The sequence below is a fragment of the Stenella coeruleoalba genome, assembly GCF_951394435.1.
Source record: "Stenella coeruleoalba genome assembly, chromosome: X".
Classification (NCBI taxonomy): domain Eukaryota; kingdom Metazoa; phylum Chordata; class Mammalia; order Artiodactyla; family Delphinidae; genus Stenella; species Stenella coeruleoalba.
In genome coordinates this window covers 122468450-122494072 of record NC_137152.1, presented here as the reverse complement: position 1 = coordinate 122494072, position 25623 = coordinate 122468450, and the positions used below count along the sequence as shown (strand labels likewise).

The window sequence follows — 25623 nt, the reverse complement described above, 5'->3', positions numbered from 1 at the left end:
AAAAAAAAAAAAAGAAAAGGCAAGGAAGGCATAGCAGAACAATCGTTGATGGGTCCTGGTGGGGCGGGACCCAGTGCCTGGGTGATGGGCTGACCTCAGACTTCGGCTCACCCACAGGGGCCGGAGGACAGAGCGTTCAGGTCTGGGGCTGGGGCTGGGGCTGGGGCTGGGCAGGGGGTGGGGGGAGGGGACAGAGTTGATGGTGTGAACGTGGGCAAAGACGGCCTCTTCTGGTGGTTTCTAGTGGCTCAGCTAAAGATGAAACCAAGGCCTCGGCTGAGTGCAGAGGCCAGGGGCTGGGGAGCGGTGCAGGAATCCAGCCTGGGAAAGCCAGGGAGTGAACCGACGCAGAGGTCCCCAGGCTGTCCCTGTGGGTCCACTTGCGGTGTTTGGTCACTGCTTTAGAGGGCTGGGCAGCCCTGGGGCCCGAAACCGTGGTGACAGCCTAGAGCGCAGCTCCCCTGGAGGCCAGTGGGAACGAGAAGCAGGCAGCAGGGCCCCCGGGGGCGGAGAGCCGGGCCTGGCGGGGCAGGTGGACCGCGGCGTGCAGCACGGTAGGGGACAGGGTGTTCGGTAAAATGACAGCAGCTCCTCTTTGTTTCCAGGTTTTTATTTGCCTTTTATAATTCTGATATTTATGTACATATATATATAGACTTTTGCTTTTTGTAAAGGGCTCATCCACAGACCGAGCAAAGGCATATGGGGAGATGGGGGCTGCTGGGCGGGAGCGCAGCAGAGCCGGGAGAACCAATCTTTCCTTTTTTTTTTTTTTTTTTGTCTGTTTTTATTTTTCCTGGGATGGGATCATCAAAGCTAATTGCTATAAAACCTAGAAACCACCTAGAGACTCAGACATCTGCCTACACACTAGTGGCATATGGGGAAAGGGCATGGGTGCAAACTTTCAAAGTCACGGTGTATTTACATCCCAAGGTGGGGCTGGGGGAGGCTGAGGAAGGGAACTGTTCAGACTGGGGGCGGGGGGTCGCTAAGGGGTCCTGGGGTGCGGTGGAGGCTGGGAGAGGCCAGGGTCAGGGGGGAGGAGGTGTGCCTGCCCCGCACCTGGGCAGTGACGGAGGCCACTTGGATGTCGTCTGGCGGGTACCAAAGGCAGCGTGTGTATGGAACTCCTGAAAGCCGGCCGCAGGGTGGGGTGGGCCGGGCCGAGTGCGACACCGGCAGGTGGGACTCTGGGCTCTCCAGATGGCCTCCTCTGCACCCATGGCCAGCCTGCCCAGCTCCCATCCCAGTTGGAGCAGAGATGGCAAAGAAAAGGGAGCAGATGGTGGGGACACTGTGTTCTGTCCCCTGTCCCAGCCAGGCTGGCCAAGCAATGGCTGGGGGTGCAGGTGCCAGCCGTGGTCCTGAGGAGACCCCACCGGGCAGCACCCCCGCTTCCTCTGCCCTGACCACAGCCTCTCTCTGCCCAAAGGCCGGCGAGGCAGCACCTGAAGGCTCCTGATGTGTGGGTGACTGGCCCCCGAGCTGGAGTAAAGCAGTGTGTGCCCAAGAAGGGGTGCAGCTGGGTTTTGGCAATCGAGTGGGGACCAGGCAGTCAGGAGGGGATTAGAGGCAGTGAGTTCCTCTTCTCTGCCCCCGACTTAAGCCTCCCTCGGGCTCAGGATCAGAGGGCCGGGCCACCGCCTGGTGAAGAGAGGGAGGGGCCTCAGTCCCAAGGTCAGGGACCCAGCACAGGCCTCGGACGGGGGGGCTTGGCCTCTGAGTCGGCTGCGGCCTGGCCCTGGGCTGGCTGGACCCTGCTACTCCAGGGTCCCCGCAGGGTTGATGGGGGAGGCGGCCCCTGAGCTGTCGTTGCCTCCCGCCGTCTCCTTCTCCTTCTTGCCACTGTACTGGCCGATGAAGGAGCCGTCCTCGTTGAACTGCACGTCCACGCTGCCCCCGTAGTCGGCCAGGCTGTCGTCACTGCCCAGGGGCTTGATGTCTCCGTTGAGGGATGGCTGGCTGCTGCCGAAGGCCTTCTCCTCGTTGTCACTGCAGGGGGAGGGCAGAAGGGAGTGGGAGGCTGCCCAGCAGTGCCCAGCAGGAGCTGGCAGGTGCTGGCCTGCAGAGGAGGCCTGGCTGGGGGCGGGGCAGAGCCCCAGGGGCCTGGGTTCCGCTAGTCTTCCGTCTTCCGTCTTCCGTGTGCTCTGAATGTACTGGGGCAGAGGCCCTCCGCCTGGACACACTGCCAGGAGGGCAGGTGGCACAGCACGAGTGGGGCGAGGCTTGGGCGTGCCCTGGATCCTGGGGGAGGTGGGGGGCTCGCGGGGCCTGGCTCCCATCTGCAGACGAGATGGGCGGGGGTACCTGTACCGCTGTGGCCCCGGCAGAGCCCAGAGAGTGGCAGCTGGGATGGGGACAGGCAGGCCCGGGAGCTGAGTGTCAGCGTTGGCTTCTCCCTGAAATAGGGAGCTGCCGGGCCGGAGAGCCGGGGGCGCGCAGAGGCCTGGCAAGCAGGGGCCGGTGGCACTCCCGGGCACACGGCGGCCATGGGAGGCCCCCGGCCCTGCAGTCTAACAGCATCTCCCCACCCGCCCCGCCTTACCTCTCCAGGGACCTGCCGGTACCCCGCAGCACGAAGGAGAGAGAGAGAGACGGGGTCAGGCCTGAAAGCGAGCAGCTGGGCGGCCCATCGGCGCCTGCCCCCGCCCAGCTCACCTGTACTCGCCGAAGGCTTCGTCCTTCATGGGCCGGGCCTCCGAGTCCGCCTGGGTGTCTTCCTTGTCCTTCACTGCAGACACAGAGAGGGCCCAGCTTCTCCTCCCGCCCAGCCTCCACCGGGCAATGGGCCTTGCCCCAGGCGGGGACGCAGGCGAGGCTGTCCCTCTGGGCCCTGAACGCTGACAGCACCCTGTTTCAGCGGCTCTCAGGAACCGACAAGCCTTCAAGGGTGAACTGCTCGCCCCCCGTGGGCCTGGCTACCACGCGCCCCGGTGTGCGCAGAAACTCCCCTTAGGCCTCCTGCCTGCCCCCAACACGCCCACCCCATCCTGCCAGGGGCTCCCGGGACCAAGGAGAACTCGCAGGAGGGATGAACGGGGGCCCTCGGCGACCATCCTCCCTGAGCCCTGGGGTCAGGAGTTACCTGAGTACTTGCCACCCTTGCTGCGCTTGATAAAGCAAAGGATGAGGAAGATGAGAAGCAGGACGATGATGGCGCTGACGAAGCCGATGAACCAGCCCTCCGTGGCAAAGCCGGCGGGAGGGAGTCTCACTCGGCCTGGCAGGGACAGTGGGAAGGAGAACGAGCCCAGGCCCGGGGTAAGATGCTGGGTCCCGGGCGCTGCAGACCCACCACCTGAGCCTGCCCCCCCCACCCCGTTCCCAGCCTTGTGCGCGGGCTTCCCTCAGAGCCTCTAGTTCCATTGGTCCACTCCCGACCCCTCCACCCCCGGGGACCGGGCAAGGGCAGGTGAGGGCCAGGCCCATGGACGCCAGAGGGCCCGGGAGGAGCGATAAGCTGGGGCGAAGCGTGCTTGGAGCTGAGGCTTGCGGGGGACCCTCTGCGGGACAGGGAGGAGGACCTTCTGCAAAAGTGGTTGCCCTGGCAACAGTTCAAACAGAGGATACAAAAAGGGATCGTTCCAGGGACCCAGACTTCTCCATCCTGGGCCGCGGGGCACCCAGGTACTGGGAGGAAGAGCCGAGCCGTGGCCTGGGGCCTGAGGTGGCTGTAGCCTGGCCGGCGACGGAGGGACGCTGACCAGTCAGTGCCCGAGGCTCCCTTACCAGTGCCGTTGGTCTTCACGGCCATCTGGTGCAGGAGAACCCTCTCCTTGAGCAAGTGGATCTCGTAGTCGGTGTCAGGCTGCAGGTCCCACTGCGTGTAGGAGCTCTGGTTGTAGCTGACGTACTGCGGCGGGAGATGAGCGCCCAGCTTCTCATCTGTAGGGGTGAGAGGGCAGCAGGGGTGAACGGGAGGGCCCGGCAGCACCCTGGCTCCACACCCCCCCGCAGCCCCTCTGGGCCCTGAGCCCCCTTCCCCCTACTACAGGGTCCCCTTTTGCGCTCACCCCCCAGGGCTTTGAACCAGATCTGGAACCCGAAGTTGCACTGGCCCTCCTTGGGGACCCAGGAGACCACGCTGTAATTCTCGCCAGCCATGGCCGAGATGTTGCCAAAATCCGGGGTCCCTGGAGATTGAGAGAGGGTGTGGGACCTCGAGGCAGCCCCTGGGCCGCCCTCGTGGGCCCGGCTGCCTAGCCCCCCGCCTCAGCCCCCTCCAGCTCACCAGATAAGGCCATGGTGCCTCCTTCCCGCACGATTGCCTCTCCAGGGCCCTCCTTCGTCGTGGCCTGGAGCTGGAAGCGGTACCGCAGGTGGGGGCTGAGGTTCGTCAGGTTGTGCATCCGCAGCTCAGGGTCCGGGAGGTCGAAGGACAACTGCTCTTTGCCCCCATCATCCACTGCGAGGACAGGCGAGGGGTCGGCTTTGGCCGCCAGCACCGCCCACCCCCGGCTCCCCTCCACCCCCCAGCCGGGCTGGGCCGAAGCTCCGGGCCCACGACACACGTACGAGGTTGGTAGGAGAGCACGTAGCCCGTGAGCACGCCATTGTGGCTGAGCGGGGGCTGCCAGTGCAGCAGCAGGCTGGTGTCCGACTGGCACTCCAGGTGCAACGCCTCGGGGTGTCCAGGAACTGCGGGGCACGGAGACCAACGGCAGGTCGTCGCCCTGGCAACCCGGGTGGGGGGAGGGCGGGGCAGGGGTGCAGGGCGCAAAGCTCACCTCCCTCGGGGGTGCTGAAGGTCATCTCGCTGGCGGGCCCCAGTCCCCGGCCGTTAAAGGCCTGCACCTCCAGATGGTAGGAGCTGTAGGGCCGCAGGCCGCCCAGGATGGCGCTGGTGCTGTTGGCAGGCACCAGCACGTGGCCTCTGTGGACGTGCCTCTTGCTGTGCCTCCTCTGACTGCCCTCCCACCAGTACGTCACCTGCAGGCGGACAGGAGACCCCGAAAGGGCAGAAGGCCTCTGCCAGTGACCCTGGGGCACGTGTTCCCCCCTGCCCTCCCAGGGGAGCCTTCCTTCCAACCTGAGCACTTCCGGGAGAGCAGCTGGCAGAAGCCCGCCCCCAACCTTGTCACTCCTGGTAGCCTCACCCCTCACCCCGGGGATCTCCCCAGCCCCTACGCCTCGGACTCTTACATTGTATCCCCGGAGGTGGCCCTTGACCTGGGCTGGGTCCACAGGCCACCATCTGACCAGCACCGTGCTCGAATTGAGGATCTTGATGCCTTCCAGCTCAGGGCTTGCCTGGGGGTCTGGAAACGGCCAATGACACGGATGAGGGCCTGTGGCATCCTGCGGCCAGCCCAGAACCCCGCCCTCCCGCAGGGGGATGGCGGCTCTGGATGCGATATGAGGCGTGGGCAGTTTGATGAGCAGGGCGTTCGCATGGTCTCAGGGTGTCTCCCTGCAGACTGTTTATTAGTCGCGAGAGAAGACGGTAACTACGCCGAGTAGTAACTAGAAAAGACCTTGACTGGGTGACCAAGCTTAACATCTGGTAACGCTCTACATTCAAGGAACGGACAGAAGCAGGATACCTAGACCCCATGCAGGATCCTGAATGGGACCCTGGACTGGGGTGAAGACACCACTGGTCCATACCACGGGGGTACCGGCTGCCACCCAGATAGATGCAAAGTTATAGATGCCAACTTGCTGACGGTAAATTTCCTTCTGGATCTTCATGACGGCACTTTGGTCATGTAAGGAAACATCCTTACTCTTAGGAAATGCACTACTGTATATTAAGAGGTAGGAGCTGGGCACCTGGGCGGATCCCTGAGGGGCTGGGGGGGAGTGGGCCATGCCGGCGCACGCAGGCTCCACCCCCGGGTGTGGGCGGGGCCAGCCCAATACTCACAATCCTCCCCAGAGTAGCCGATGGTGATCTGGGGCTCCGGGCCCTTGCCCTGGCTGTTGACGGCCTGGACCTTGATCTCATAGGGCACAAAGGTGGAAGTGTTGGACACCACCAGGAAGGGGTCGCTCACGATCTGTTCCTGCCAGGCCCCCTGTGTCTTCTGAGGGCGCCACTGCACGCGATACTGAACCTGGGGGGCATTCCAGTCCATCCACCGGAGCGGCTGGAGCGGGAGAGCAGAAAGGGAGCTGGTTGGCCAAGAGCCCCGTTCCCCGACCTCTGATCCACTCCCCAGCCCAGCCTCAGGTCCCTGGTCCTTAGGACAGCCAGGGGGAGCTGCAATATCTGGGTGCCGGTCTTACGTCTGGGGGTGAGCTCAGCCTCGGGGCCGCCTCACCTTCCAAGTGATGACCATGTTGTTGGTCTCGTTTCCTTCCCCCTTCACGTCCACGGGGTTCTTCTCCGGGGCTGCAAAGTAATGTGTTAACACATCAACGCTGTGGGGCTCCTGCTGAGGCCGTGAAGGCCCAGGACCAAGGAAGCAATGAGCCGTTCTGGCCCTGGAAGCAGAGGAGCTTGGGCACGGTCATTTCTCTAGACTCTCCTTGCAGAGCCCAGGGGGCCCGGCGCCTGAGGCCCCGCCCAGGTGCTCACCTGCTTCTGGAGTGAGCACGGTCTCCGAGGCTGGGCTGGGCTCCCCAGGGCCGTATTTGTTGATGGCAGTAACTCTAAAGGTATAGTGGACATAAGGCGACAGCTTGAGGGTGGTGGAGGTCTGGTTCCCGGGCACCTTGCCCAGACTGTGCCACTTGTCAGGCGCCATCTCCTTGTCCTCGAACTCAATGTCATACTCTGCCAAGAAGTGGGGGGCGGTGACGGGGCGGCAAGGTCTGGCCCTCCCTGAGGAGGGGAGAGGGCGCCCCAGGCGACTGGTGTCCTCGGGCTCCTGCGAGCGACCCGGAGCCCCCGAACACAGGTGCGTGCTTCAGTGAGCCGGGCGGCCCCGGAGCCGCAGCTCTGGGAGGAGGGTGGGCCCGCCAGGAGGGAGGGCCAGTGGGGCGCCACGCTGGGGGCCTCTTACTCTCAATGGGGGCGTTGTGGTCGTCAGCGGGGCTCCAGGACAGGCGCACCTCGCTCTGCTTCAGCAGGTGGCGGTCAGACAGCTCCAGCTGAGGCACGGGGCCGGGGCTCCCTGAGGGCCACAGAGGGTGGATCTCGGGCCCACTCACAAGCCGACCACCCCGCCCCCCTGCCCGAAAGCGCCCTGCACCGTAAGCCTGGGCTCCCGTGCCCCCACACCTCTGGGCCACGAGCCTCATACCACGCGGGACTCACCCACCACCAGGAGCCCTGCCCTGCTCTCCACCGCGTCCAGCTTGGTGCTGGCCACGCAGCTGTAGTTGCCCTGGTCGCTGTAGTCCAGGCTGTGGATGACCAGGCGCCCGTCCTCTATGAAGTACCTGGCGGGGGTGGGGGCACGCGTGTTCTTCTGCTCCCGGCGGACCCTCTACTCCCTGCCACCTGCACTCTGCTCGCCCCGCTCCCCTCTGCTGCCAGAACCTTCCCCCTCAAAGCGGGGCACCCCCCCCCACGGATGAGGCCAGGAGGTCTGGACGTCCTGCCTTTCCCACTCTTCCCCCTTCCACCGAGCCCAGGTTGGGGCTGGGCCCGCACTTGTCACTGTCCCCAAGCTCCTGGAGGTCGCGACCATCCCCGCGCCAGGTGATGCTGTGCTGCAAGGAGGGGTCAAAGGAGGCCTGGCACGTGAACGTCACTCGCGAGCCTTTCTTCTCGATCGCGCTGCGGGGCCCCTGTGTGATCTGAGTGGCATCTGAGGGCAATGACGGGAGGGGAAGGTCACTCCGGGGTCCCCCAGAGACCCTGACCCCCCTCCTGGAGGGGCTGCTGATCACATCGGACCTTTGACCTGCAGGTTAGCCACAATGGTCACGTTGTTTTGGTCATTGGCAGCCTGGCAGAAGTAGTGGCCGGTGTCATTGGCCTGGAGGTCTCGGATGCCCAGGGTCCCGTTGGTGTAGGGGAAGAAGCGCTCGTCCTGCAGCACTGTCTTTCCTTCCCTGTCCAGCCTGGTGCGAGCAGGGCAGGCCTGGCTCAGATGCCAGTGGGCTGGGCCCCCGGCCCTCCCTGGTTCCCTGGGCCAGGAGATGGTGCCCCCCGCTGGGGTTGGGGCACTCACCACTGCACGCTGGGCACAGGGGCTCCAAAGGCCTTACACAGAAGGTAGGCGGTGCTGCCCTGGACCGCCATGTACGTCTCGTTGTCTGGGGTCAGGATCTTGGCCGGCAGCTCTGAGGGAGGAGACGTGGCAGGACTGAGGGTCGGGCGGGCACCCACGCGCGATCAGGAGGCACATGAAGGGGCTGGCGGGGCAGCTTCTCCCAGGAGGGCTCGCAGCCTCTGGAAGCTGCCAGTGACTTCCAGGCGTTCTCAGGCCCCCGAGAGCCCTGCCCATCTTGCTTGCCGGCACCCGGCTCTGGCCCGCGCCAAGCTGAGCCTCTCTCGGCCTTAGGACACGCCAGCCCCTCCGCCTCAGATGCACCTCCCGTCCCAGCCACCCATGTCGTACCAATTATTTGAGGTCCCCCTGACAGTCTACCTCTTCCCAAAAGCCCCCCAGGCCTAGCCCCCTAGTCCTCCCCAAGACTCTGGGGGAGGAGCCGCTAGGCTGGCCTCGGGCACACCCTGGCCAGGGTGAGCCTCTGCTCAGTGACCTGTGCTGCACCAGACCACTGTCTGAGGCTGCTTCTTCACCTGGAAATACCGACAAAGAGCCTGCCTGTCCTCCGTGATCCCCACGCGCTGTTGGGAGGAGGGGCGGGAGAAGAGGGGAAGGCTCCCGAGAGGAGAAAGGGAGCCACGGCGGACAGAGCAGCCGTGGGCTGAGTCAGTGTGGTGGCCCTGCCTCGTGGGCTGCAGGGACGGACTGGGGGCTACGAGGCAAAGAGGCGGCGGCGGCTGGGTCCAGCTGGCTGGCACTCACCGACCACGTAAATGTAGGCGTTGGCCAGCAGGAGCCCGTGCCGGTTTCGGGCCTCACACTGGGTCACCATCGTGTCGCTGGGCTGCACGTTGCTCAGGATCAGGGCTCCATGGTGGATCCGGTACTTCTGGTCCTTGGCCAGTTCTGTGTGCGCAGAGGTGGCCCGCGGGCCCAGGGCCAGAGCAGTGAGCCACGCCAAGGCCGCTGCTCGTCCCCGCCGTCCCCAGGGCTCCCCAAGCTCACTCCCTGTCCCTGCCCGAGGCCCTGCTCACCCTCCACAGGGATCCCATTGATTCTCCAGGTGACCTCTGGCTGGGGCCTGCCCTGCACTTGGCAGTCCAGGCGGGCAGTCTCTCCCGGCCCGTACAGATGGCTCTGGGGTTTGTGTAGCCAGTACGGGGCAGCTGCGAGGAAGGGGAGAGCCGCCCTGAGCCCGCAGCCCGCAGCCAGCTCTTGGCCCTGGCCCAGACCCTGCCCACCCCTGCGACAGTGAGGGCTGCATTCTGGGCAGCCTGAACGGGATGAGCCGGCAGAGGCACCGTACCCTCCACGGTGACGTAGTAGGCATGCTGGTCACTGCCCAGGGAGTTCTCAGCCAGGCAGCGATACTCGCCGTCGTCCTCCTCCCCCACGTTCAGCAGCTGCAGGGTCTTGTTGTGGTTCTGGTAGGTGACTCGGTCAGCCGGCATGGGGCCGCTCGGGCGTAGCCATTTGATGGTGGGCGTGGGGCTGCCCGGGGCCACGGCGCACGGAGGCCAAGGAGAGAGCACAGGGGAGAGAGGACCAGGCCACTCAGCCCTGCCCCGGCAAAGGCTCCGCCCCGCCCCGCCCCGCCCCTCGCAGGGGGCGCAGACTCACAAGCCCTCGGCGATGCACTCCAGGGCCAGCGGCTGCCCCTGCAGGGCCACCAGGTGGGTGCTGGCGTCGGTGGGGAAGAGCAGGCGCGGCTTCCTGTCCATCATGCTGTTGGCTGTGAGGACACAGAGCTGACTGCGGCGCGGCTGACTGTTCCCTCCACCCACGACGTTCCCAGGCCGGGTGATCTGGACACCCCAGCAAGCCCCCAGGGCTGCAGTTTCCTCCTCGCCCTCACCACCCGGGGAGGCACCCGGGGAGGCGTTTGGGCCAAGCTGTCTTCGAGGAATGCCGGGGTGGCCTGACTGATGGGATGGGCCATGCCTGAAGGTGAGAGAGCAGTAGGGCCTTTGGGACTCACTGGCCTTGACCCGGAGGTCAATGGGTTCCTTTTGAATGATGGTCCGGGTGCCAGGGAAGTGGGCATGGCAGATGTAATCTGAGTGGTTGTCCGAGGTAAGCACATTGGCGAAGTAGAGGTTGCCGTTCTGCCCCATGGTCACCCGCTCGTCCTGCTTGATGTGCAAGATCTCTGCGGGGTGGGGGAGGCAAGGAGGCAGAGGTCAGGACCCCCACCCAGGAATCACACCCACTGACACCCTCCCGCTCGCGGGCACCCACTGCTGTTCATCCAATAGATGCGGAGCGGTTCCGCGCTGGGGGGCGGGTGGCAAGGCAGAATCACCGACTCCCCTTCCTCCGCCTCGACGGGCCTCACTGTCTCCTTTGGCCACTTGGGGGTACCTAGAAGGGACAGAGAGACTGGCACTGTGGGTCTCAAGTCTCCTCCCGGCCAAGGCAGAGCAGGGGAGAGGAGGAGGGATAGCCAAGGGGGTGGGTCAGAGGGCCAGGCCGTGGGGAAGTTCACGTAAAGCAGGCAGACACTCTGGGTCCTTTTTGGGCTCAAGGCAGAGACCGGACACTCCATGCAGAGGAGAGGACGGGCAGGAGGCCGGATGGCTGCGAAGGGTTAACGCTCCACAATTCTCAGCTCCCACCAGGAGGACAGGATGAGGGCGGGTGGGGGAAGGCTGAGGTGCAGCGGTGGGGGGAGGGGAGCTGCGGAGGGATGCTGGAGTTACAGACCCTTCCATCATCCTGACACAGAAACCATGGCAACGGTTCCCAAGGTAACTGGAGGGGCAGAGAGGGGAGAGGAGTGCAAGCTCAGGAGGCAGAAAGCTCAGGGAGGATGGAATGCAGAGGGAAAACCCCAGGGAAAGGGCGACACAGATAAAGACAGAGCCAGAGAGCAGGAAGGAGGGAGCTGGAGGGGCCAGGTGAGAGGCGGAAAGCAGCGGGAGAGGAGACGGAGCGATGGGGGAGGCGGAAGGAGGTGACCGAGAGTGGTAGAGAGGAGATGGTAATTCGGGGATATGGACGGGGCGGAAGCCAAAGCCCAGGTAGTGGCTCAGACAGGCTCAATCCTCCACCCACTCAGTCGGTCAACAAGTCCAAGCCCACGCGCATCCCCCAGGCGGCAGGCCCCCGAGGCCAAGAGGGCGTAGAGCACAGAAGAGAGGGAAGGGGAGATGGAGCCGACCAGGAAGAACGGAGAAAGTACAAGGCAGGGAAGGAGGATGCGGCTACGGGCACGCTTATCAGCCAGCTGAGGCTGGACTCTCACACGCGCTCCCCAGGCCTGTTTGGGGACCTTCTCACGTGCCCCAGGCCCTCCCCGGTCCCTGCAGCGCCTCGCACCCTCGGCCATGAGCTGGATCTCGTGGGACATGGCGGTGCCCAGCTTGTTGCTGGCAAAGCAGCGATAGGTGCCCTGAAAACTCTGGGCGAAGTTGCTGTTGTTGCCCGTGATGGTGAAGGAGCCAGAGTGGGGGGCCTGGTTCACGGTCACACCCGGCTCCTCCTTGGGTTTGAAGAGGACGCCGTCCCGAGTCCAGCGGAACCTGCGGGCAGAAAAAGGCTCAGAGGCCTGAGGCCGGGAACCCAGGACCGCGGCTGGCACAGGCCACGGCAAGGCTGCAAGCCGCCAGGGGCCCCGGGGACGGGCTGAGGCAGGGCGAGGACCAAGGGTGACGAGGGAGATCTGGGGTGTGTGCTCCCAGCTGTTGGGAGGCCCTGGGAGACACGAGGGCTGGAGATAAAGTCAGTGGTCAACCCCAGGGCTTAGAGGGTGAAGGTCACTCACTGCACTTGGGGTTTGCCGCTGGCCTCACACTTGAGGCTGATATCATCTGTGGGGAACACGACCACGCGCCGTGGAGACTGTTCCGTGATGACAGGGGGCTCCATCGCTAGGGACAGGATGGGGACAGTGGTGGTGAGGGTGGCCTCTGGCGGGCAGCGGGCCTTAACCCCTGTTCCGTGGTGAGGGAAGCGGGGTCTGGAGCCTTATAGGCCCCGCGGCAATGGGGTTGCGGGGAGAGGAGGAAGAAGCTGGGCCCAAAGCTGCTGGGGCGAATGCGGAAGGAGACAGAATAGAGAGAAGACGGCACTAAAGGTTTACAAAGAAAGAAACCAGAGGGGACAGATGGAGCCAAAGAGGAGGGCAAAGAGTGTGAAAGAAAGAAAAGAGAGACAAGGACAGACACAGACACAGACACAGACACAGACAGAAAGCCAAAAGGGAGAGAGGGGACCAGAGGGAAGGGGAGGCAGGAAACCCCGCGGACACAGAACAAACGTGTCCCCCAGGCACCCCAGGAGACAGGAGGGAGGCTGATGCGGCCTCCAGGCCTCCAGCACGGGACCCAAGAACCAGAAAAGACTGCAACCCGCGCAGGGGACACGGCACACAGGGAGAGCTGAGCATGTGCAGGAGAGGGGGAGGGACGCGCCGACACCCCCTCTTTTCCTCTCTCCTTGGCCTTCTGGGAAACACTCCCACCCTCCCCGCAACTTACCGTGGTGTCCTTCATCTGAGAAATCCAGGCAGCAAGGGAGAGAGGGAGAGAAAAGCTGACATGCCGCCCCAGCAGGGGGCCCTGGCAGGGGAAGAAGTAAGTGCGCGGGGAAGACACCCCTGGGGGAGGGGAGGCCGGGAGAGGAGGTGTAACGTGGGGACACGTGCCGGCGGAAAGAGGGGACACAGCTCGCATCACCAGTCAATGCCCAGGGGGAGCCAGGCCTCGGCTCCAGCACGCAGGGAGAAAGAAATCCGCGACTTGAGCGAAGAGTGTGCTTTGAACAGACCCTTGCATCTTCCTGGCAGGCCTGCAGAACTGACCCCCACCCCACGCAGGATGCCTCAGAAGGCTGGGAGGCAGACAGTCGTCAGCCAGGGCGCCCTCCCCTGCTCCAGCCCGCTTCCCTCCTAATCCAATTAGCACAGCTCAGTGTTTTCAATTACCCAGGCCCAGTCTTCAGAGCCCAGCTGCCCCCTCCCCTCCAAACCCTCCCAAAGGCCCTGCTGAATCTGAGTATCCATTGCCTGCAGGGCCGGCGCCAGCCCTCATTTTCTCCCCTTCCTTCCTCTCAGCCCGCCACCAAGCTCCCTGGAGCTGAGGCCCGAGCTACGGCCCCCAGTGCCGCTGGACTCAGCGCAGCACTGGCCAGGGTGGCTGTGAGGAGGGGAGAGAGGGGAGGGAAGGGTGGAGAGCAGTGGGCTGCCTCTGAAGGCTTTGTCTCTGCCGAAGACCTCAGTGTAAGGGCCCCCAGGAGAGAAGAGGGGCTCCCTGGGGACACTGCGGAGAGGGCCCTGCGCTGGGAAGGGGCCGGTGCAGGAAGCCCCAGAGCCAGAGCCAGAGAGAGGGACGACAGGCTGGGGAAAGCAGGGAAGGAGACAAAGGGGCCTGGAGTGGCCGGGGAGGGAGACAGCTGGAGGACAGTTTCCAACAGGGAGGCACCAGGCCGCCTGCCATATTGTATTGGGGTCAATAACAAGCGCCCGCCGGTGCCCAGGGCAGCCTCAGACTCGGCGTGCTCTTCGAGCTACTTCTCTTTCCTCTACCCTCCTTTCTCCAAATTCTCCCTGCGCCTCCACACACAGGTGTAGCGGGGCAGGCGGACGCCCAGGGCAAGGCCTGGCAGCGACTGAGAGGAGAAGGACGGGGGAGGAAAGCACGTGTGTGGGAATGTGGAAGGTGGGAGTCTGGGCACGTGCGTGGATGCTGCAGGCTGAGCTGCAGTGACTCTGTGCGCATCCGCTCATGCGTCTGTACTCGGGTGTGTCTCGCCGGAGTACATCTGGAGGCTGTGTCCCGGCTTGCATCCAGTGTACAATTTTGTGTTGCACACCCACTTCTGTGTTTGTGTGCATGACTGTGTTGCTTTGTGTCTAGACTTCTCACTGTGTGCCTCTCGGAGTCTCTGTGCCTGGGTGGGTACGGGTGGCTCGTCTGCGTCTCCCCACGTGCTTGTCCGTGTGCATCCGCAGCGGGGGGAGTGGCATGGGCGTGAGTGCATGCACCTTCATGTGTGTATCTAAGGAGACATCCCGGCCTTTCTTCCCATCAGCCCCTCTCCACCTCCTCCAAACCCTCACTGTCCCCCAGTGCTACGTGCTTTCCAAACCCACCTCCCTCAGCCCCTGTCCCATTCCTGGCACGGACAGTCCCCATGTTCAGCCCAGGGCTCATCTCTCAGTGATGCTGGCCTCCTATAGGTCCAGGCTCAGAGACAAAGATGGAAAGGTGAGGGGGGAAGGGAGTGGAGCTACCGAGGAGACTGCCCCTCACGCAAGCCCAACAGCCACTCACAACGGTGTGTTTTCAGGAGAAAACATCGTCACAGTAACACACATTCCACACACACACACAGGTACATGCACACACGACCCACTACAATCCAATGTTAACAGTCAAATACCTACAGACCTTCACAAATGTGACCAGTAAGTAACGGTTATACCGACTCACAAACTTACCCACATAGGAGATCAAGCTCACACTCGGGAATACCCACACTTAGTCCATGACACCTCACGCATCTACAAATACATCCAGACAAAAATAACGTCTGGCCAACTCACAAGCATACACAAATACTCATGTTCGTTCAGTCACAACCTTCCAGCCACACTCCGCAACACCCACGCACCTACCCGTGACCCCCCCCCCAAAGGTAATACTCCAACAGCCCCACCCCCAGCCCCACCAAGTAACTACACATCGAATCGCGAGGGCCCAGAAGGCTAAGGGGTCTGTTCCTGTCCCAGTTCACAGAAAGGGCTACCAAGGGCCCAAGATAGGATTACCCAAGCCAGAAGCCGGAGCGAGGCTAGAGCGAGCTAGCCGAGGACTGGGGATGGCCCCATTCACCTGCCCGCCCCATCCTCGGAGGAGGGGTGGGGCGGGCCGAAGGAGAGCGCGGAGGCCGGGAGGAGGAGGGTCCAGGGCCTGGCCCGCTGTCCGTGGTGCTGAAATCTCACCAGCCCTCCCTCACCTCTGGTCCCTGTCCGTGGTACTGAGATACCCCGAGTCTTCCACCCTGTCCTTTCCAGAGGTACTCAGCGTCCTGGGTACCTCTTGTCCACTCCCTGCCCAGGAAAGGAGGGGTGAGGGGCCGGAACCGGGAGAAGGTGAAGAGGTAGAAGATAAAGAGAAGCCCAGCGCGGCGGTGAAGGGAGGCGCCGAGGCTCCCTCCGGTTACTCACATTCCTCGGGGATCTGGATGAGCAGGCAGGGGCTGCACAGGAGGAGAGGCCACAAGTACCGCAGCGCCACGGCCATCTTCCCGGCGGCGCCGGCGGCTCGGCGCGGCAAAAGCCGGCCGGGCTCGGCTCAAGCTCCGGCCAGAGGGAAGGGGGCTGGTGGGCGGCTTGGGGAGGGAGCCGGGGGTGGGGACACTGCGAGAGGGGAGGAGGGAAGGGAAAGGTAAGGGAGGAGAGAGAACGGACGGATGTTAGTGACTAACATCTGGGCGAGCCTGGGCTCCTGGCCCCGCCCCCAGCCCCGCCCCCGGCTGTCCGGCTCCTCCATCCCTCCCTCCCCCCCACCTTGGAGAAGGCAACCTGCAAGAGACAGCAGAGGCTAGGGCTCCAGTTTGCCTTTCATCCCCTTCCTACTCTCTGTCTGTGCCTCCTCCGCCAGCTGCCTCTCCAGCACCAACTTGTTGCCCCGATCAGCTCCCCTGGGCATGCCACAGGCTGCTCTGTGCATGTCATCCTCGTGTGCGACTCAACACCCAGCAAGCAGATGCCTACGGGCATGAGTGGGGATGTGGGTCTGCACGTAGCCAGATATGCACATCAGCATCTTTGTGGCTGTGTGTGTCCACCTTCATCTTCTCACGAAGGGGGATGCACTCATGAGTGGGTGCGTGCACGCGGAAGTATATGTGTGTCTCGTGTGTCTGTATCTCTGGGGGATGAATCCTCATGTCTGCTATCTCTGTTTGCACACACAAGCATGCCTGCGCACATATGTAGAGAACTCATCACCGTCTCATTGCTGTGGGTTTCAGAGCCAACTGATCCCCGGGTGCTGTTCAGGCCTAAAAAGCTGGTGAGGGGCAAGGGGGACTTGGGAAGTGGGAACAGAGAAAGAAGGAAAGGGGCCCAAGAAGGCTGCATTTCACAGAACAGGTTGAGGAAAAGGAAGCCTGCCCTCAAAAAGTGGCAGGAGGGAGGCAAGGAGGAAAGCACCTCCCTGCTGTCCCTCAGGCTCCTGGGGGGACAATAGAAGCGACTGTGGCCTCTCCCCTTCCAGATGCTCCAGGCCAGGGTCGGAGCAGGGGTCAGGAGAAGCTCTGGGACAGTGTTTCTGACATCTCGAGTGTCTGGCAAGCCCACCTTCCGGGTCTTTGTCTGAGTCTTCAGGGCTCAACTGATAGATGTGTCCACCGCAAGCCCAAGTGATGCCAGCTATATGCACATCCCACCTGCGTGCAAGAAGCCCCAGCGACTGAGGGCCCGGGGGAGGGGGCTTCTCTGCCAACGACTAGAAGAGAAGACACTCCCAAGAAGACAGACCGTTTTGACTGCAAACAGGAAGCGGTGTGAGAAAGAGACAGTGGTAAAAGTGCAAGAAGGGCAAGAGCTTGGAGGCTGGGGCCTGGATGCCTTCACCAAGTCCATCCCGGGCATCCTCGCCGTGCCCAGCCAGGGCCTTATCAAAGCGCGGGCCAAGCCTCAGCCAGAATGCTGAAGGGGTGGGTGGGGAGGCCTGGAACGCCATGCTAAGACATCCAGTGTGTCAGGAGGCAACCAGAAGCCACATAATGGTTTTGTGTAAGGTGACCCGAGAAGGGTGAATTCAGCAGACGGCCTGGGGACTGGGCAGGGAAAATGGACGGCGGCGAATAGCAATTAGATTAGACCCAAAGCTGGAGGGGGAGGGGGAGAAGCACCAGCGTGGGTCGACGTGGACGGGCTGAAGGCCAAGAGAAGGACTCGGAGGGTAAGAAGTGGCAAAGGCGTGGCCGATTCCCAACTTGCAGGAGCCAAGCTGGGGCCCAGAAAGGAGGGGCAACAGCGGACCCGTTCTGCCCCCACCTTCCTCCACAAAGCCCGTGCGAGCAGGGTGGGCCCCTGCAGCCTCGGCCTCGCCTTCAAGGCCTGTAGGAAGCAGTAGGAGACCCAGATCAGAGGGCAGGTGATCAAAGGCAGCCTTGGGAGCTCTGCGCGCTCTGGTCTTAGGAGGGGGAGGGGAGAGAAACGAGAGAGAATCTCAAAGGCGGATGAGAGGAGACCAGAGCACTCCCTTGGCTGGAATGATGACGGCTGTCTGTCCCCAAACTAGGTTCCCAGAATTGGGTTTGGCGTGTGTACCCCAGTGTATATGCAGGGGATATATGATGCTGCCAAAGCCCCTGGTCCCCACTCTCTGCCCCATCCCAACACCCCACAGTCTCACACCCAACCTCCTTTAGTCCCTGGTATTTGCCACCCAGCTCACCGCCTTCCCAGGCACTCAGAGGCGGAGAGGCCCCTGACAGCTGGGAGGGGCTCTGCCTCCTCCCGTCCCACTGCTGCCTGCCGGCTCTCGGATCTCTCCCCATTCCTCAGGCAGCTACAGAGCAAGCAGCTCAGGTTGCCAGCTCGGCAGGCCCCCACCCCCCATCGGCACCTCCAGGGGCAAAGGAGGCGGGGGAGTGTTCCACAAGCTGGTGTACAGATGGAGCCACGGCCATGTCTGCAAAGCGGGGGCAGGCTGGGGAGGACTGAAGGGTGACAGACAGGGTGAGAAAGAGGCAGGAGGGAGCAGGAGAGACAGAGAAGTAGGGCTGGGGGAGGGAGGGCAGGGAACGGGAGACAAAGACGGATGCTGGACCACCACAGCAACCACGATGGAGAAATCCAGAAACAGAGACCCAGGCAGCGGGGAAAGGAAGAGAAGAGGGGAAAGGAGCACAAAGGATGAGACAGCTGCAGAAAGCACTGATGAGAAATGGCCGAAAGAGGAAGACTGGGGGCAGGGGGGCGGGGGGGTGTGCGCACGCGCGTGTGCACACCTACGCGCAAACCCAGTGGCGCTTCCTCGGCATCCTTGTCCCTGGGGGGGGGTGCCAGGCAAGAGACAGGAAAGGAGGAGAGGAGGACCTGAGTCGGGGGAGGTGGACTTCTTGGGCTTGGAGCTGAGGTCGGACTGGAGACAAGCAGGAGGCAGAGAAGCTGCGAGCCAGGACCACAGACACACATACAGAGCAGCACGGCCCTGGCCACTTGTGGCACTAGGGCAAGGAGACGGTTATAGACAAGATGAGCAAAGTCACTGCTGGCCAGCCCTCAGGGAGCAGCTGGGGATCCCCACAGGGGAGGAGGGAGAAGCACCCAGAGGACCCCAGTGACTCCCTCCAAGATTGCTGTTGGCATGGAGAGAGCAGCCGCCTGGCTGACGGGGTGCCGATGCGTCCATGGGCCGGCACAACCGTGAGTGCCCACGTGCTGGGGGAGGAAACGACCAAGGCAGGCCGAGTACCCATCCTCTCTGGAGGCCTCATGCACACTCACGGGGGCAGGGAAGGAGAAGGGGCGTGGCGGGCTCTGAGGTGGCAGAGCCAGCAGGGAGGGGCTCAGTGGGACCCTAGGAGAGCGCCAGCCCTGGGTCCCGCGGCCAGTCCTCTCCTCTGGCCTCCGCCCTCTGACCGGGGGCTGGGGGACACTTGGGAGGTGGCGGAGCCAGGCTGAGACCTGGGATGGCTGCTTTCTTCTCTGTGGGAACCTCCAAGGGTGCCCTGTGCGTGCTCGCTGCACACAGGCCCACCGGCTGCCAGGTCCTGCCTGGAGTCCTCTCTGCCCCTCCCACCTGAGAGAAATGCACCTGCCCAAGGAGAAGTCACAGGCAGGTAGCCCAGCCCGTCTGTTCCGAGTGGGGGCAGCGCTGGGGGCTCAGCCCTGGTATGTGAGATGGTCAGAGTGTGAGTGCCAGGTCCACGTACTTGTGGGCTTGTGGGGGCACTTGGGGGCACCTACGCCTGGGCTGTCCCCTCAGCAGGGTGTATATGAGGGCGTGGGTGTCACCTACACCCCAGGCACTGTGTTCCTTTAAGGCTCCTCCTCACGCGCCCCCCCAGGCTGTGGCTGGCGGGTTTCCATGGAGATGGAGCCAGCTCCCTCCACTGGCAGAGATGGGGGAAAGCTTGCCGCAGCCCAATGGGTTATTGAGATAATACATAAAAGAGGCTGCTGGGTGGGAGCCCCCAAATGTACGCGGGGGCCCCGGAAGCCCTCGAGGACGGCTGCTTAGTCCTCGGTGCTCTCTGCCCCGCCCCTCCCTAAGGGAGAGCGCGCCCTCAGCCCCGTTAAGGCTGCGGTCTCCAAGGCAACGGCAGCTCACCTGTAATGGACCATTCTCCTTACAGGATAAGGAAGGGGCGGGCCAGAGGTTAACCCTTTGTGGGAGAGGGGAGAACAGACAGTCTCCATTGAGAAAGCAAGGGGGTATCTCGCCATCGGCAGCCAGACAGACATTCCGCCCCCCTTCCCTATTTTATTAACTGAATTCGCGGATAGCACTTACCGCACACCAGGGACTCTTCTAAACACCCCTACACGCATTACTCGTTGAATCCTTAAAATTACCCTGGGGACGGAGCAGTATCATTATCCCCATTTTACAACTGAGGAAACTGAGGCCCAGAACCGGAGCACCATGTCCAAGGTCACGCAGGTGGCACTGATGCTCAGCAGGTACGGGGTTCTAGGTGGGGTGGGGGCGCCCAAAGCCGCCTAAGACAGCTCGGGCAGTTAGCTGGCCTCTCGGCGCCTCAGGCATCCCAACATGTATGCCTGCTTGCGTTCGCAGAGGGCCAGGGCCTGGGCCCCTGGGGAAGGGCCTATTTGCTAGGCAGATGGCAGGCAAATGCAGGGGAATCTTGGGAGGAGGCCACGCGGAAGTAGAATGTGACCCACATCACGCCTCAGCGCAGGGCAGGAACCACCCTATCCCTCAACGCCCCCAAGGACTCTGCACAAGAGAAGGCAAACAGCTCCAGGACAGCCAGGACAGCCTGGGTTTCTTGCCCCCCTCCATGGCTGTGCAGAATCTTGGGTCGCTCTGACTCCTTTCTCAAAACCAAAGGCTCCAGGGCCCCCTCACAGAGCACTTGGCTACCAGGGAGGCCCCCCTCTCCAGACAGACCTTAGGCACAGCACGGACTCCCTTCCCGTGCAGAAGGGAAAACTGAGCTCCAGTGAAGCAGGGGCCAAATCTCCGGCCTCCCAGGCCCCTAGAATGCAAGCACTGTAGCCAAGCTGCCCGTGCGCGGTTGGGGAAATTGACGCCCACGGCCTAACCACCGTGCCCTTTCACCCCCTCTAAGCCCTCCTTCCAGCTCTGCAAAGTGCGCTTAGAACAAGATCTGAGAAGTGAACCTGGCACCAGCGGGGGCTTCAGGGGCCCGGCAAGAGGGAGCGACATATGTCGGCTCCTATGGGCCAGCAGGGCTTGCCCCAGGACCCAGAGGAGGGAAGGAAGGCAGTGCGGGGGAGGGAAGGTGCCAGGCAAACAGAGAGGTGGGAGGGGCCCAGCCCGAGGCCCACCCGAAGCTGCTCAGTCCTGCCGGCCCTGGGACACCTGGCCCAAGTGAGGGGGACAGGGGGCGCCTGGAAAAGCTCAGACACTGCCAGCCCCCTCCAGCCGCCTTGGGGCTCCCCATTCCAAAGGGTTAAAGAGCAGAGGGGGCACAGGAAGCCTGGGAATGGACAATGGAGCCTCTGTTGTTCCCTGGGCTTCAGCATTCCTAAGGCATGAACGCAGGCGGTCAGAGGAAGGGCCAGAGGGCACCCCCCTCAGCGGGAAGCCCCACGGTCTTACAGGGAGACACTGCGGCCTCCGCAGCCACCACCAGCAGCCCCGCCCCTTCCCAGCACAGGATCAGTGCGGGCACAGGAGGATCTGTGTGCGCACACTCTCACCAGCACACACACACACACACACACACACACACACACACACACACACACGATTGCACACATGCAACCAGATGGCTAATGCCCACACGTGCGAACAGGAACACGGGACGCCATGCACACACTCCCACACCCAAAGCCGCCCCGCGCAAACCCCCAATCTGCCTGGGAAGCGTGGCTCCCGGGGACTCATCACCTCCCTTCAAGCTCCACCATCAGACTGGCAGGAAGACGGCCTGGCTCAGAAGGGCCCCTCAGCGTCGGGGCCCCTGAGCCAAGCGCGCAAAGCCCAGGACACTGCGCCTTCCTGCTCCACCCAAGCCGGGGTCATCCCAGGGGCTGGCGTGAGCTGCCGGCTGGCAGGACAGCGGCCAGGCCCTCCCCCCACAGCTTCATGGCCTGGGGAGAACACGGAGGGGGGGCGTAGGCAACAGCCTGCGGCCTCGGACGGGGTGGGGGGGCACTGGACAAAGAAAAGCTGGAAAGACTCGAAGTCCGTCCAGACCCTCCCCGGCTCCTCCCTCTCTCAGACCACAGCCTCTAGGAAGCCACAAAGATCCTGTTGATATCTGGGGAGAAGGTGGGCTGGCCTTGCTAACCGCCAACCGCCTCCCCCAGGGTCCTCTGCTGGTGGCCACCAGGTGCCCCCTGTACACCTTCCAGGTCAGACGAGGCCCCCACGGGAGGTCTGGGCCCAACCCAAAGGCCTAGAGTCCGGGGGACGTGTGCTGGGTGGCGGTCACCCCCGTGCTGAGGTGCAGAGCCCAGGCCGACCTTGGGCTTTAGGAATCGGGGCAGGGAGAGCTGCAGAGAGAGAAGATGGACAAAAGGGGAAGTGCGGAGATGGCGACAAGGGCATCCAGGGAGGGGTGGGGCAGGCAGAAGCAGGGGAAGGAGAGGAGGGCAGTGCTGTGCGAAACTCCAACAGAGCAGGGAGGAGAAAGGTGACAGTGTGGGAGTGGAGGTGTAAAGAGGCAGCTGAGAGCAAGGCGAGGGCAGGGAAAGCAGGACCGGGGCATCCAGGACGGGCCAGGTCAGCGAGCAGGAGGGAGAAAGACTGGGGGGGGTGGTAAAGCCCCCCCTCCAGGGACCTCAACCCAGCCTTCCCAATTATGAGAGGAGGGGCAGGGCAAAGACAGCAGCCCAGTGGTCTGCATCACAGGGTGCGACAGAGCTCCTGGGATGGCGCTCCGGGTCGCCACTCACGCCCACAGAGGGGGGCCTAGTGGAGCAGGGCACTTGGCTGGGATGCCCATCTTGGCCAACCTTTGCCCAGGGCCCCCCTTTGCTCCATTCTCCCCAGAACAGGCCCCTCCTAGGCCCAGGGCACCCCTGGGAAGCAGCCCCCCATCTCACTCCAGACCTGTTTCAACCTTTTGCCCCAAGAAGGGGTTGGGGGAAAGCCCCCCTCACACGTTCGCCCTGACTCTCCGGAAGGCAGGCCCGGCAAGGCAAGGCCACTTGCCCCGCTGGCAGAAAGAGCGCCCCAGGAGACGTTCTGTCCAGCTGCAGCCATTTACACTGGCACCAGGGACCGTTTGCCTTGAAAGGGACCTTGGAGACTAACGAGTCCACGCCCCATGTGATAACCAAGAGGGCCGAGACTCAAAGAGGGGAAAGGACTGAGGGTCCCATGTCGCTGGGCTGGGCAATGGTGGGTGTGGCACACGGGCTGCTCCCCCACCCTCTCCAGCTGGCCTCGCCCGAGTGCGCACCGCGGAAGGCATCCGCCCCAGCAGGGCAAGAGGCTGATGGGGGCACAACCTCCATCCCGGCCTCCCCTTTCCCTGCGAATAGTCACAAAGGAAAACAGAAAGCCAGTCCACACCCCCTGAAGACAAAGACGGTGTTGGTCCAGTTTGTTACTGGCTTTTCCATAGGTAGCCCCGAGCCTGGTCCAGGCAGGCACCTGGCAGTGCAGCTGCCCAGCGAACGCCTGCCCGCCCCGTGGGCCACTGAGCTCCTGGGCTGGGAGGAGCTCCTTACTGCGCGCTAAGCGCCGGCTCCAAGCTTTGCAGGGGGCTGGGCGCTGGGCGTTGGGGGAGGAGCCTCTTGGGAGTGGGTTGTAGCAAAGCAGGGAGACTGAGGCTGGGGTGTGCTGAGCGGGATTCTCCCTCGGTGAACCGATCACCCAGGATCCTTAATTTCTTTTGTTCTTTTTTGTATATTTCAATCGTACCACAATAAGATGTATCACTTTGGGGATCGCACACACACAAGCATAAATAAGTACGAAGAGAGAGGCTAGGATGCAGCAAAGAAAGTGTCCAGGAGCCGGGGACGGGTTGGGGGGGGTCCCCAGCCTCAGCACTGACAAGAACTTGTCATGTGGCCACAGATTCACTAAGGCGCCCCCCGAAAGCTAGGGGGCCCATGGGTGCATGTGTGGGTGTCGCATGGGCGCTGTGCTGAGAGGCCAGGCCAGGCTGAGTCCCATCGCCTGCAGCAAGGAGATGGTCAGAGGAGACAGGCCCCAGGCCGCCCCCTGTCCCAGCCACCTCACAGGGGACAAGTTCTTGGGAAGAAAGGGTGACTCTGGCTTCTTCACCCTCGAGCCACGTGAGTCAGCAGCGATGGCACCGAGCTGCCCAGAAGCCCCTGCCTCTGGGTGGAGTTAACTGGAAGCAGGGCACCTACTTAGAGGGGGGTGTCAGGCCCCCCACTTCTTGAGTCGGGGCAGATGGTCCTGGGCCTGCCTTCCTGAAACAGGCAGCGAAGGGCTGGGCTCCAGATACGCTGTAGGGGCAGCAGGTTGTACTAGGGGCTCTGCAACCCCTGCCAACCAAGAGTCCCCCAAAATTTTCCCTAGGAAGGGGGAAAGAGGAATTGCAGACCCCTCTCATAACCAGACAGCGACAGGAAGACTTGGCAATGGACGAAAGACCTGCAGTGGGCAAGGCAGGGCCCCAGGAGCTGAGGCCCTCCCTTCGTCGTCCCCCTACCTACTGGGCCCACCTTCTACACTCATGTGCGCAGCCGCACCCTGCTGGGTGCCCAGGCCAGCCTCACTTCAGTGCGCCCTTTCTTGGCCACAAGAGCCTGCAGAATCTGCGGCTCCAGAGGCACCCCACGTTCCAGGGCAGGAGACTCTGGTCCTGGTGCAGGCTGGGAGCGTACGCCCGGGGAGTCCAGGCTGGGGTTTAGAGAGGAGGAGAACAAAGCCCCCCTTCCCACCTTGGGGCTGAGGGCCAGGCAGGGCCCAGCCCAGTTCCTTCCCCTGCCCCCCACTGCAGGGGCAGCCTAGTCTGACCTCCCCCCAACCGTGCTGGCAGCTGGATTTTCGGCCAAACAGGACTCTGGACTGGGGAAGGGGGGCAGCCACGCCCCGGGCCACACCCCACGGCGGCCGATGGGGGGATGGGGGTCACGGCCCCACCGCGCTCCCCTTCTCACCCACTCACACACCCGGAGGGACGTGCCACCTTCAGCCCCCGCCAGCCCGCACAGACCCTGCCTGACTTCCCCCAGAGCATCCCTCCCCGGGTCGGCATTTCGGGCGCCGCCCAGGTACTCTTCACCTGTCGGGCTCCGGCCCCCGGCCGCCTTTCCCTGCCCCGCTGCGCTCCGCGGGCCCCGGAGCCCGGTGCCCGGCCTGGGTGGGGCTCTGGCCGCTCCGCCGGTGGCCGCGGGCTGGTCCGGGTGGGGCTCCCCGCTTTCGCCCCCGGGGCAGGGCTGGGACGGGAGGCTCGGGGAGCTGCAGGCGCGGCCCGGGCGCGAGGGCAGGCCTGCCCGCCTTACCTGCGCTGCGGCCGCCGCTCGGGTTACCCGCCCAGCCTCCGCACTCGCCGGCCTCGGACCCGCCGCCCGAGCGCGTCTGCGATGCTGATGCTGCGGCGGCCGCGGCGCCGGGGCGGGGGCGGGGCGGGGCGGGGCGGGGCGGGCGTGCGCGCAGGGGAGGGGGAGGGGAGCGCTGGGGAGGCGGGGGAGGGGAGTGAGATCACCTCCCCGGCCGCCCGCCCCGCCGCGCCCCTCGTCCCGGCGGAGTTGGGCTGCCGAGGCCGCCGGCACGGGGAACCGCGGCGACCCCCTCCGGGAGGGAGCTCAGTGGGACCCCCGCCGCCGGGTCCCGCCTGACCCGCGCCCGCAGCTCTGTAGTCCCTGGCCCGGCAGTGCCCAGCAGCAGGGCACCCACGCCGCAGTGGAGGCTCCGGGCGGGAATCTCGAGGCAGGGGTGCCCCCGGGGCGCGGTGCTGGGCGGTGGGGAGAGGAGTCAGAGGAAACAGATCTCCTGAGCCTCCACCCAGCCCTCGAGGGCGCTGGCGAGCGCCCGGCACCCACACGCGACGCGGTCTCGGCCGCGCCCTGGCCGTGGGGTGCTTGGACGCCCCCCCCAGGGCAGGATTCCCGAGGCCCTGGGCTCTTCCCGGAAGCACCCCCCTCCCATCCTAGGCGCTTGGTCCGGGAGGGGCGCACGGGCGTCAATCTCAGCCCTCCAGGGAGGCGCAGAGGGGCGCGGGCTCCTGCGCAGCCCAGAGCCGGGGGAGGGGGGGGGAGCGGGGAGGTTGCTGAGAGAGCGCCCCCCGAGCTGCCATAGCGCATCCCCAGATATTCCTCCGACTCCCTGTCGGTTTCCCTGGCGTCCTATTTCTTTGTCGTGGGGATTGGCCCCATCCCGACCTCTCCCGGCAGCCCCACTCCTCTCACTGGAAA

General features: G+C 63.9%; 1 protein-coding gene across 2 annotated transcripts; it reads right to left on the bottom strand.

The window, feature by feature from the left end:
* Positions 1-621: 621 nt before the first annotated feature.
* Positions 622-24780, bottom strand: L1CAM (L1 cell adhesion molecule). Of its 2 annotated transcripts, none has more exons than XM_079910848.1 (27): positions 24712-24780; positions 15277-15468; positions 11872-11977; positions 11427-11629; positions 10347-10469; positions 10087-10257; positions 9729-9840; positions 9415-9599; positions 9143-9274; positions 8871-9014; positions 8067-8178; positions 7790-7956; positions 7544-7700; positions 7205-7329; positions 6951-7061; positions 6524-6721; positions 6267-6337; positions 5870-6092; positions 5146-5261; positions 4731-4932; positions 4519-4641; positions 4235-4408; positions 4017-4136; positions 3733-3888; positions 3089-3223; positions 2662-2734; positions 622-1995 (listed from the first exon to the last, which is right to left on the bottom strand). In XM_079910848.1, the coding sequence occupies exons 2-27, from the start codon at positions 15350-15352 to the stop codon at positions 1764-1766; spliced, it is 3747 nt and encodes a 1248-aa protein (XP_079766974.1). In that variant the 5' UTR covers positions 15353-15468; positions 24712-24780; the 3' UTR covers positions 622-1763. The 2 variants fall into 2 exon arrangements, with proteins under 2 accessions (XP_079766974.1, XP_079766975.1); XM_079910849.1 differs by lacking the exon at positions 24712-24780 and adding an exon at positions 15634-15707.
* Positions 24781-25623: the final 843 nt, after the last annotated feature.

Coding starts and splice junctions, on each gene's coding strand:
- L1CAM (XM_079910848.1), bottom strand. CDS start 15,352: ATGGCCGTGGCGCTGCGGTACTTGTGGCCTCTCCTCCTGTGCAGCCCC. Junction 7,701..7,789: donor GGCTAACCTGCAGGTCAAAG/GTCCGATGTGAT, acceptor CATTGCCCTCAG/ATGCCACTCAGATCACACAG. Junction 2,735..3,088: donor CAAGGGTGGCAAGTACTCAG/GTAACTCCTGAC, acceptor CTGTGTCTGCAG/TGAAGGACAAGGAAGACACC.